Source organism: Olea europaea, chromosome 1, assembly GCF_002742605.1.
Source record: "Olea europaea var. sylvestris chromosome 1, O_europaea_v1, whole genome shotgun sequence".
NCBI lineage: Eukaryota > Viridiplantae > Streptophyta > Magnoliopsida > Lamiales > Oleaceae > Olea > Olea europaea.
In genome coordinates, this window is record NC_036237.1 from 13,791,372 (window position 1) to 13,805,084 (window position 13,713).

The 13,713-nt window shown below is 31.6% G+C and overlaps 1 protein-coding gene across 1 annotated transcript; it reads right to left on the bottom strand.

The window, feature by feature from the left end:
* Window positions 1-371: 371 nt before the first annotated feature.
* On the bottom strand, window positions 372-899 carry LOC111394961. The gene has a single exon (XM_023021001.1). The coding sequence runs from the start codon at window positions 870-872 to the stop codon at window positions 387-389; it is 486 nt and encodes a 161-aa protein (XP_022876769.1). The 5' UTR covers window positions 873-899; the 3' UTR covers window positions 372-386.
* Window positions 900-13,713: the final 12,814 nt, after the last annotated feature.

Genomic DNA, 13,713 nt, shown 5'->3' on the forward strand with positions numbered 1-13,713 from the left:
CCCTTCCCACCCCCCCCCCCCCCCCCCACATGACCAACTATTTTGACAATATTCTTTCCTTATTAGCTGATTATTAAAGCTATCCTGAACGGCAGACGTGCCAAGATTTTTTCGTGTTAATAAAGATTGGTCTTCGAGTGTAAAGATTAGAGAGATATTGACTGTGCAAGACTCGCCCTCCCGTAGAAAACTAGTTTCTATGGATGAGCGTAAAGCTTTTTAGGGTTTAATGGAGAATGACTCGAGTGTATATGCACTAGGAAAACTTAACTAAAACCCGTTCATCCAAGGTTCCTGATAGTAATGAAGTTGGACATGGATTTTTTTTAGAGTCTAAGTAGACAAAACAAAAACAAAGAATATTAAACATAAAATATATAAAGTTTTTAGTCAACTATGAATGCATAATGATTGAGGTAGAAGAGAAGGAAAAGTGGGTTTACCTGGTAAGCATTGATAAGGGAAAGATCAACAATGGAGGGATTATTTGACTGTAGACCTGCGATGGATTCGACCAATCCGAGGTTCTTGAAAGACTGTCTTACAGTGATTGAGGCCAAAGTGTCATTAGTGAACAAAAAAAGTGGCCAAGTTAGCCTAACACAGTTGAATCCCATATCCAAAATCCCTTTTGAAATCACATCCACTGGCTGCTTGCTTAGCCCTTCAGCCACCACCACGTCGAGATGCGATACCCAATTTACGCACGCCAACTTCACGCGCTGGTTGGATTCATTTACGACCCATCGGGAATCGGTCGAAAGTGGTTGCGCCATGATGACATATAGGAGGAAAGAAGATAGAACACTACATAGGAAGAAAATAAAGGAACTGCCCATGTTATTACTCTTATTCCGAAGAATTTGGGGCATTGGGTAGAGGGAAATCTTGAATCCTATTTATATGCTAAGGTCCAAAGGGACTATAGGATGAATTATGGGACAAGGGTCCTACTCATATAATGATATTGTATTTGTGGCATATTTTTATGTTTAAGCTGCTTTGTAACGTGTCTTTTGTTCCAAGGGAAGCCTGCACGTTTTTACATATGATAACTGTTAACATGGAATTTGAGAAAAGGCATGGTATAGGGCCTTGAAGATCAACCTTGACGAGTTATTTGATAAAGTATAATAGATTAATATTATACAAAATTTATTTTGTTTATCGTACGGTTTAATTTTGTTATAACTCAAAGGTTAAAGCCACAATACACACAGACTACATATACTTTCATATCATATTGGTAAAATACTTCGATCACATCCCGCATTGTCACGTCCACCCTGAAATGGGTGAGGATTTCCCAACATGTTTCATGGTTTCCGCCCCTAATCTTTTTATTTTTTTTAGTTTATGTTTGTAAATTTCAATTCTATTTTAAATGAATAAATAAATTATTATGAATATTTTAACATCTACTCCGCCTTCCAAAAATTTCTGACTGAACGAGGGACAAGGAGATAAAAAGCCCTTTTTTGTCCGCTATTAAAGTGGGAAAATGAGTTTTGAAATAGTTAATTCTTGGTGAATATGTGGTTAAAAAGTTAAAAAAAAAAAATTTGATTACCTGCAAAATATTTTATTTTAAAAATGTATGGTTGAAAATAAGTTTAAAATTATTATTTTTTAAATAATGATAGACAAACGTGGGCAAAGTTTTACGTCAACTCAACCTATGTATATTTCGTAGATAGATATTCAATCCCAAAAGTAACTAGATTTGAATAGACGTTAGAAGGAAGATTACAAGAAAAGCCTAGTTTATTCGTGTACCAATGGCAATCTATCAAGTATAAAGTCTTGCGTCCGTCGTGTGATAATTGATGTTGGAAAAACTACAAGAAATATATAGCTACATGGCCACGCGTGCCTAAGAAATAATGTCCTTCGGAAGACTTACGAGGCTGCAAACAATAATGAAGGAAAATTTGTTTAATTATGATACACGTACATTTTATTTGACATTAAGTTTGACGTTGTGTCACATATTGTAACATGAGTGGCCAGTTTTAAAATAACACACACTTTCTCGTCCATTCATTTTTGAATTTTCAAGTGATGTCAAACTCTATGTACAACATGAAGTGTACAAGAAATATTATTCAAATTTGTTTTGGCAAGCAATAATGCCGTTCTTAAATCTATAGATGGATACGTACAAGCTTTTCCTTTACGGGTTTTGTATTGATAGCACCTGATTGGAACTGATTTTTATCATTATTTTTTTCCAACTTTCAGTGAAATTTTGCCAAGTACATCTGTGAAAAAAAAAATTCTGTGAACCAAACCTATACGTATGGTTTTGTTCTATATAGATCGATTCATTTTAATGATAGTAGTTTAATCTGTCTTTATTGACCATGCAATTAATTTTCAGACGAAATCTTTAGAGTTCAATCCTACAATTTATACTTATATGTAATTGTGAGCCTGTTTGATTTGCTACATCTTTCATGAGTTTCATAACTTTTCAATCACACATTTTAAAAATTTCTACTACAATCTACTAAAAATCTAAATTTAATCCCCAACAAACACTCTCTGTATATTACATTTTTCTCCATTTGAATTTAAATCGATTGACCATAAGAATTGAATGATTGCAGAGCAGCCATCAACAAAGTGCTGCCCTCGGATAGAGGCGTCAAGACGTCCGAACCAACCCTCTTAAAGGTCCGAAATTGACGTGTCTTGTTAATCGGTTTGGATACTAATTTATGGGTGTCGATTAACTGTGATCAACTTCAATATGAACCGAGTTCAATTTTTTATCAACAAAATTTATAATAATAATAACAATATGAGGAAGTTCAAAAAGAATCCAAATCCATCATTTCCAAAGCATCGACAAAGTTAGCCTATGTGTATAATTATGTTGAGGACTTGATAAATACTTTACCCAAAATTGCAGCAGTCGATTTCTAACCAAAACAGAAATGGCAGAATGTAAAAGCAATGAAAAATAACACCATTCTAGTAGTTCCACAAAATGTTGATAAGGCCATGAATGACAAGTTTTTGGCCACTTATGGCGAGGATAAAAAGGTCGACGAAGATAGTATTATAGAAATGTTAGTTAATTGGTATCCCTCGATCTATTTATCCTCACTAAGTGGCTGAAAACTCGCCATCTATAACTTTATCAACTTTTTGTTTAATTAAAATGGCCTATATTTATTGGAATTGTGCTATTTGTACAGACCCATTTGCACAGGGTCTGTACAGATGCACACCCATGAGGGTGGATCCCACATGTGAGAGCCCTGTACAGACTCTGTGCAAAGGGATCTGTGCAGGAGCTTTATTCCTATTTATTGTTGCCAAATGGGAAATATTGAAATGTTCTATATATATATATAGGAATGACATAATGTCCAACTCATATTCTTTATTTTCCGTTACTTTATTTTTACATTTTCAAATTTAAATCATATTTAAGTTTATAAGATAAATAAAATGGGCTGAAAATGGAAATATTAAAATACGTGCTTTGCTGTGTTGTCATTTTTAAACCGCCTAGTTTTATTTTATTTTTATTATTTTGTTTACCAAGCATGCTTAAAGTAAATTTACTCTTGTACCCTCGTTTGGTCCATTGTGAGGATGGGAATTGGATTAAGCATTCTTATAGTAAATTTACACTTTGTGCCTGTCATTGGAAATCAATACCAACGGGCTAAATATTTTGGCAATCTACTAAAACATGCGCAGCGAAAAATAAAATAATTTTCAATTCTCACGAAGGATTCCTTTGTGTTTGGATAGAAATTGTACATTTCATTAATTCTATAAATTCCTTTGTAAATCTTGCTTTGATTCTGTAAACTCCTTTACTATTCTTTTGTTCCAGCAACCTTGATCTGCTACCCAAAGCTGTCCAATTGTCCAACCTCCAACGGTGATCCACACAGAGAACAAGAATGTAGGATTAGGATTTTTTTCTTGTGCTGGCAAGAATAATGAATCGCTCATAAAATTGTAAACTCTAATAACTTATTTATATAAACCCAAATGGATTTGGCCTGACCCGATCCAATAATTAATCAAATCATTTAATTAAATTTGGCCCGTGAATTAATTAATCAAATTAATTAATTCAGTTTATAAATAAGCAATCCAATTAATTAATTTATCTAACGCTGGTTAAATTAATTAATTGATAAATCACAATCTTCTAGTTCTCCTTTTGTGTGTTACCCATCAGGTTCCCGATCACGATGTCTAACGATGTAAAATATTATTGTGATCTAATCAAAATTGATAAATTAAAAAACCATTTTGATTTATCACTAATTCGCACTCGCCGTCTCAGATTGACATCTAGCAATATGTCAGGACAATACACGTGACGAATAATATCATGTGGTATAACAAAACTAAACTCGTTCGTTTACCATGAAATTATAATTCTTTCGTCAATATGAGTCAATCAATTACGAGATATGGAAGTGTGTCAATCTTGATTATCAATCATATCTTTCATTCCATTATTAAGTCAATATAAGTCAAAAATTTATTTTCGACTTATGAATACACATTGGCCAAGAATTTCGTTATCGATTTAATTGAATGAAATATAGATCATAATCTCTTACTCTCTAAGAGTGAGGAATCATCCATTGGTCATTCACAACCTTCATACGATTCTTGACATACCCAAACGATGTCATATTAACGGCCCGTGACAGAGCAACATCCAACACCGTCAAAGTATGACTATCCTCATTTAAGGTACTATGACAACCTCAAGTCAAAGGATCAATACCACTACCGAACGTTAGAGATTAACCGCTGACACTCAGATAATTATCCATGTAGAATCTCTAGGCGGATCTCCAATGTTTTGTTTTATAACAAAATATCCACGTGTTCATTCAAGTATCATCACATTTTAACTTGTGAGATCAGCTACTTACTTCACAAGTAAGAAATGCCTCACGTGATAATCTATTCGTAATAACTACATCTGTATCTCGTTATTACTTACGACTACGGATAATTTAAGATTCAATCATATGTAATTTGTATATTATAATCACAATTCCTTATGATTAACAAATTACTACGATTTCAATCTACGAACTCTATTATTTAATTTAATTGACTATTAATTAAATAATAGATCTGTCATTAAATTACATTAATTATATATTAAAAGTATTTATGTCCAAGATTGATTAGATCTAAGGCATAACACTTACATGATATAGATTCTGAATCGAATTTAGACATTTTGAATCAGATATTGTGGTAGCATTTATGCTAATGTATCACAGAAAATATTTTCTTCATTTTATATCTACCGTGTCCTTTTCATTCCATCGAAAATCGATTTATCCCATTAGATTTTCATCGCTTTGTTTCGCGGTGTTTGCTAATCAAGACTCCAGTAAGAGGGCTCCTACCACTATTTTATAATTAGCGTACAACCAATAAGAGTACCAGGGTGTTATGATGAGGTTCAAATGATTAGTTTGTTTTATCAACAGAAAAAGGCAGAAACTTAAAAGAACAAACCCAAAGATAAAATGAACTTCAATATTATTATTACGCAATAAAACTATAAACCCCTTGAGCTTCCATCAGTGGAAGAAACCATCGTATGAAATCAAAATCAACCTGTCTAAGATACAGATTCGAGCACTCAGACTATAATCACTCAAGAGCACAACAAAAAACCAGCCTTCAATTACAACTATTTTTCACTCAAGAAGAACACAATAATCCTCAATATACAAATCACACAAGAAACATATTACATTGAGAAAGTGTGAAAGATCGAAAGACTTACAGATTTCTAGAGTGAGAAAGAGGCGAGGAACTTCAAGAGTCCGAGAGAGAAAGTTGAATGGATAATTCTCTCAAACCCTAGGCAATGAACAAAGTAAAAGAAGACACCTGAAGGTTAGCCAATCCAATGATTTTTGGGGTTGACACTTGGCAACATCTCAAGTGTTCATTCCATAAAAAGTGCATCTTTCATAAAACCCACTTTTGCCAATTAAACAGCAACTTTATTAACCAGCATTTGAAGAGTTAACAGGGCAGCCAAGTCAAAACATCCATCCAATCAGCATTCAAGTTAGCATCATTGTGCCACTTCTTTACAATCTCCACCTTGGTACAATGATCCAATTTTCATCTACAATGGTTACTCTAAATCATGACATCTTTAGCTCTCTTACCAGATACTCAGTCCAAAAACTTGTTTAATGGCAACACTTTAGTACATACATCAGTAGGGTAGTAATTAATAGAAATCTTTTCAAGTTTCACAATTCTTTGTGAAATAACATCTCTTATAAAATGGAATCTAACATCAACATATTTAGATCTATTATGTAATACAGGATTTCTACTTAAATAAATGGCTGATTGGCTATCTGAATATAAGATCAATTCATTTTAATGATAGTAGTTGAATGTAATCTCTCTTTATTGAACATACAGTTAATTTTCAGATGTAATGTTTAAAGTTCAATCCTACAATTTGTATTTATATGTAACTTTATATTACATTTTTATCTAATTGAATTTAAATCGATTGACCATTGAATGATTGTAGAGCAGCCATCTACAAATTGCTTCCTCAGATAGAGGTGTTAAGATGTCCGAACCAACCCTCTTAATGTTAGAGCTGCATGCAAGGGCGGACGAAGACATTTTGAGTTGGCGGTACAATCAAACTCTATACAAATCGAATACGTTATTCTTGATTTTTGAATGAGTCATACTTGCCCCGAGAAAATGTAGATTTACAATTAAAAAATATTTATTCATTAATATTTTGCTCATCATTTTCATCCATTTGATTTCGAACTGTAATTTTATTAATATTTTTCTCATCAAAAGAAAGTGCATATTTACGTTTAAAAAATTTATAGTGTATTTGATACAAACAATCAATTCAAGTAATCGAAAGGAGAAATATATAACTAATAATCAATAATAGTAATCAATCAAATAAACACAATTCGTTAAATATAAGTTAAAATCAAACACATTCTATATACACAAATATAATAGGAAAAAATGCAAATTTAGATTCTAATTAATTGTGATAATTTGTAGAGAAATTAGGGATAAATTTTAAAAAATTAGAAGGGTTAACGTTTTAGTGCATAAGGGAAAGAGTACGAACAAGATAAAACATTTCAAATTTATTTTGATTTTGGCATTGTTTGGTGGGGATTAAAATCAGATTTTTAGTAAATTTTAATAAAAGTTAAAAAGCTAATGATTCTATGAATTTTTTTATTAAAATTAATTATTAATTTTGATTTAAATTAAAATTAAAATTTCAATCGATACTAAACAGGACTTTATAAAAAAAAAAAAAAAAAATTGGGGTTTCACGTGACCCCTAAGACCTCTCGGGTACACCAATGGCTGCATGTCCGAAGTGGGACCAAAATTAACGTGTCTAGTTAATAGGTTTGGATATTATTTTTTTGTGGGTGTTGATTAGCTCCAATCGACTATTATTTTATTTTTCTCTTTTTAAATTTAAATCATATTTAAAATTATAAGATAAATAAAATGGGCTGAAAATGGAAATATTAAAATACAGGCCTTGCTCTGTTGTCATTTTTAAAATGTCTATTTTTTGACGAAGCATGCTTAAAGTAAATTTACATTTGTACCCTCGTTTGGTCCATTGTGTGGACGGGAATTGGGGTAAGCATGCTAATAGTAAATTTACACTTGTACCTGCCATTGGAAATCAATACAAACGGGCTAAATCCTTTTTAGACAAAGTTGGATATAGATTCTTAATCAGATTCATACGTAGATTCTTGAATCGAATATTGTGATAGTATTTACGCTTATGTATCATAGAAAACATTTTCTTCATTTTATATCTAACATGTCCTTTTCATTCCATCGAAAATCGATTTATCCCGTTACACTTTTATTGCTTTGTTTTGCAATGTTTGCTGATCAAGACTTTCATAGGATGGCTCCTACCACTATTTTACAATTGGAAAATTTTACTTGTACATAATTATTGCACATAGTGGTGTTCATAATATGATGTGGCAATCGGAGCTGTTGATGTGCAAGTCTGAGATTTGAATTAAAGGTTGGATTTAGTGTCATGTGTAATTATGGATACCATTATGCAGACAATTATGTACATGTAGCACTTCCTTTTACAATTAGCATACAATCAATAAGAGTACCGGAGTGTTATGATAAGGTTCAAACGATTAGTCAATTTTATCAACAAAAAAGGTAGAAACTTAAAGGAACAAATCCAAAGGTAAAATCAATTTCGATATTATTATGCCCTTAGGCAATAAAACCATAAACCCTTTGAGCTTCCATCAATAGAAGAAACCACCGTATGAAAATCGAAATCAATTTGTCCAAGATACATATCCGGGCACTCAGAGTATAATCACTCAAGGTTACATCAAGAAACTAGCGTTCAATTACACTATTGTTCACTTAGTAACAAAAAAATAATCCTCAATATACAAATCACACAAGAAACGTATTACATTGAGAAAGTTTGAAAGATCGAAAGACTTTCATATTTTCAGAGTGAGAAGGAGGGGAGGAATTTCAAGAATTAGAGAGAGAAAGTTGAATTGATAATCCTCTCAAACCCTAGGCAATGAACGAAGTAAAAGAAGCTACCATAAGGTCAGCCAATCCAAGGGTTATTGGGGTTACCACTTAGCAACATCTCAAGCGTATATTCTATAAAAAACACATCTTCATAAAACCCGCTTTTGCCAATTAAATAGCAACTTTATTAATTAGCATTTGAAGAGTCAACAAGTCAGCTAAGTCAAAACATCCATCCAATCAGCATTCGAGTCAGCATCATTATGCCACTTCTTCACAATCTCCACCTTTGTACAATGATCCAATTTTCATCTACAATGGTTACTCGAAATCATGAAATTTTTAGCTTTCTTACCGATGCTCAAATCAGCAAGTATTGATGTTCAACAGATTTAAACAGTCCATATATTTGTTTAATGGTAGTAGTATCTACATCAGGAGGGTTATAATTAATAGAAATCTTTTCAAGTTTCACAAATTCTTGTGAAGTAACATCTGTCATAAAATGGAATCTAACATCAACATATTTAGATTTATTATGTAATATAGGATTTTTACTTTAAATGAATGTTAGATTGACTATCAGAATATAAGCCAATATCTTTAATAAAGCCAAATTTAAATGGAATCTAACATCAATATGTTTAGATCTATTATGTTATATAAGATTTTTTACTTTAAATGAATGTCAGATTGACTATTAGAATATAAGCCAAAATTTTTAATAAAACCAAATTTATTTAGAAGACCTTTTAATCATATCTCCTCTTTTGTAGCATTTGTGCTAGCTATGTATTCTACCTCATTAGTGGATAAAGCGGCAATCTTTCGAATTTGGGATTTCCAACTTATACAAGAATTACATAAAGTACACATGTAGGAAGAAATGGATTTCCTATTATTTCTATCACTTGTATGGTCAGAATCAGTATATCCTCTCAAGACAACACTAGTAGATTGTTTCTATATTGGATTCCGAGTCTCATGTTTCCTTAATGTAGCTAAGAATCTATTTCGTAGCTTCCCAATGAGCTTTTTTAGAATTGGACATATATCTACTCAATACTCTTATTGAGTATGCCAAATCAGGACTGGAGCAGACCATTAGGTGCATGACAGACCCAACTACTTTAGAATATGTAACTCTTGCCATTCTCCTGAACTCTTCTTTCAGATATAAGTTATTGTTCATTTCAAAGTTTGAAGTGTTTTGCTAAAAGTAAACTCACGTTTTTAGGACCAGACATAGCGAACTTTTCCAATGGTTTCAAAACATTAGATTTCTGACTGAGACTTAGTGTTTCTTCTTTTCTATTTCTTTTGATTTCAATACCTAAAATCCTTTTAACATTACCTAAGTCTTTCATTTCAAATTCATGTTTCAACTTGTTTTTTATAAACTCGATCTCATTTATGCCATGACTAGCCAAAAGCATGTCATCTACATAAATGAATAGAAAAAGAAATTTTTCACCTTCACTTCCTTTGCAATAAAGACAGGTATCAAAATTACTTCTTTTAAAACCCAGTCCAATTACAAAGGTATCAAATTTCTTGTACCATTGTCTTGGAACTTGTTTTGAACCATATAAATATTTTTTAAGAAGACACACTTGTCAGATTTTTTGTTTACTTCAAAACCTTTTGGTTGTTCCATATAAATTATTTCATTAAGATCACCATTTAAAAAAGCTACTTTTACATCCAATTGATCTAATTCCTAGTTAAATTGTGTTGCTAAGGCTAAAACTACTCTCACAATTGTAAATTTTACAATTGGAGAAAAAATTTCATTAAAATCTATTCCATCTTTTTGTGTAGATCCTTTCGTCACAAGTCTGGCTTTGCATTTAATGTCATTCTCATTTTGTTCTCCTCTTTTGAATTTAAAAATCCATTTACAATCAACAATCCTTTTTGTTCAGGTCTTTTAGTTAGAATCCATGTTTTATTCCTTTTAAGAGAGTCCATTTCATCTTACATTGATGCATGCCAATGATTAGAATCTTTGCTACTTATAGCTTCCTTAAAAGACTTAGGTTTGTTTTCAATTAGACTTCGAAAGGTCAGGAGTGAAACTTCATCATCAATCCTAACAAGAGGTCTTATCTGTCTTTTTTGTCTATCTCTAGCAAGTTGCTAATCATTTAAAGGTTGTTTTGCTTCCAAATCAGCCTTAGATTAATGTTCACAGCCTTCATTACTAGGAGTTTGAACATTCTCATTTTCAATCTGAACATTAAGTTGTTGATGTTCATTATCAACTTGCTCCACCTTAATTTCTGTCTTTCTTTCTACATTATCAGTCTGACTTAGAGGCTCTGGGTTTTTCTCATTTTTCAAACAAGGAAGATTATTTTCATTAAACATAACATTTCTACTTATAATGATCTTATATCCTTCAATTTCTCTTACCAATAGTCTATACCCCTTGACTAATTTGCTATAGACCAATAAATAATTTCCATACATTTCGTTAATGCGGCATACATTTTTTGTCATGTTATATTAATGCATTTCAATTGAATAACATGCTTATATGTACATTGTGTAATATTACTATGATCTTAGACCACGAAAGGTAGTTCCAAAATGAGATAAAAATCATTGAAAAGACTAACAATAAATTTTTTTCTACATTTAAGAATTGTATCAATCATTAATGAATCTGGAACATAACAAATTTTACTTCAAAGAAGAAACAAGTGGAGCAGGCGGCTTGCCCTTCTAGGCTCTAACGAAAGATCGCATACGTTTGATTGGCCAATGTTTTCAAAGTCAAGTTTCTTTACTTATTCAGAGAATAGCCATTTATATAGAGAAAAAATTTTGTACGAAATATATAGAAAAAATTACAATATGTAGATTCTTTGACTTAGCAAATACGCACAAAATTGTATGGGGGAGGGAGAGAGAGAGAGAGAGAGAGAGAGGCGGTCATTAATAAGGGAGAAGACTGTGAACAAAATTATTGGAAAATGATTGGTGAAGTTTTTATTAGCGTATTAGAAGAGCGATGCGGCGCATGCAATCACATTATAGGAATTACCATCCATGCATTAAGTTAAACGCGATCGAATGATCCACGCTCTTATAAAAGCATTAATGCTCTTGTTTTTTAAAGAATCAGCAATACAAATGTGGATTGCTTAAAACTTGTATCAACAGTAAAGACAGAATTTGTTTAAAATAACATCAGGAACATGGCTATATGCATACGATTCTTGACGTTAAATAAAGAGTATCATAATAGCTACTTTATTAGTGCTGTCATTTAATACCTCCTCACAAGGGTTCTTTTTCTTTTTCTTTTCAAAAATGTAAGGAATTGAAAATGAAACAAGAAAATGAACAAAGAAGACAGTTCTTTTTCTTTTTCTTTTTTTTTCCTGGTGGTGACGTGTGTGAAAAATATGGCTTTGGTAGGATAGATGCAAAGCAAAGAATCAAACTTTAGTTAGAAGGCAAGTAATGTCAATTTTGTAGTGTAAAAGCTTTGCGCCAGCTATAACTCCAATGTGAATTGAAAAATTCCTCAATCTTTTTGAACCATCTCAAAGACAAGATAAACGGCAGCTTCGGTAGATTGACAAAATTCGTCTTGTGATGAAATTTTAACATACATTTTCGGACGTTCTTCTTCTATTAAGGACATGGGTTTCTAAAAGTTTAGTTTCTTTAGATTTGCAAGTGGATCAGCAATCAACACAACGAAATAATGTAAAATGATTCGTGTAATCGACTTTAAATTATAGATATAATTCGGAATTAATATTCCTATTCAGTCATGAGTCATGGACAAACATAGATGTATAATTAGTTTCTCAAGTTTGACACATTTGTTAGTTCTACCTTGATAAATGATGTCTCTTCAAATAATGTTCAAAAAACATCTTAAAGAGTTATTAGATAATTTTGATGCTATTTATTTAAATTGCCCAAATAGTGAATCGGCTGGGAAGGGCTGTAAAAATGTATCAAATAGGAGGTTAGGGCAAATTTAAGAACAAATTAAAAAAGGGATAATTGCAGCAGAAGTCTTAAATCTTTTAAACACTTATTTAGCGGATTTCTGGTTTTGGGTTTAGGGGATGGGGATGGGGATGGGCTGAGGGAGAAGAAGACAATTTTTCCTTCCTTTTTTTTTTCAAGTTTTTTTTAATTAATTTATGGGGAAAATATTAAGTTACTATTTTGCCCTTTTAAAAGTGAGTAAAATGTGGTCAAAATCACTTTTTTAGGTTAACTAACGGTAAATTAGATAGATTCCATCTAAAAGTGCCTCACATGTAATGTTTTAAAAGGTTTGTGGTGGCGGCAACAACAAGTGAAATGTTAGGGACTACTAGTGTGTAACACGTTTGGGACTTCTGCTACAATTATCCCTTAAAAATATATATAAATGTTCTTAACATCACTTGCACTACTACATCGCGAAATATTAAATTAAAATAGAATTATCCAATCAATTTAATTGGACATTTTTTTCACCTGAATTCCAACTTTTTGAGTGTTCAATTGCCATTTTTCAAAGGAAAATATTTCTCAATTGTTGAAAATATGCATAATCTTTCTTATTTTTGATGAAAACATTTCCTTTACGAGGAGATGTGTTTTTGTTTTCCTCAAAACAAGGAAAACACTTCTTTTCAAGTAAATATTTGTCATGCCAATCAAATATACCCTTAATATCACTTAGAGCGTGTTTGAATGACTTTATTTTCATGAAAAATATCATTTTTCTATACAAATTTTAACTTTTTGGATGTTTGATTGACAATTTTTATCATGAAAAATATTTTTTAATTTTTGATCATGTGACTATATTTTACTCAAAGATAGGGAGAGGTAATTTTTATTTTCACTGTCTCTCTCTCTCATCTATGACCAATAAAAAATGAAAGAGTACAATATTTTCTAGGTTAAAAACTAAATCAATTAAACACATTTAATTTATAATTTTCATACAAATAAGTTTTCAGCAATTGAATTGCTTAGAATTTATTTTCTTTCGGTGCAAATTTCATGCTCGTGATCAAACGCACCATTAATTTCACCTATACTGCTATTGTAACACCAATGATACTAAATATCATTAATAATAATGAACGAAAGAAAGGTTTTTTTTTTTTTTTT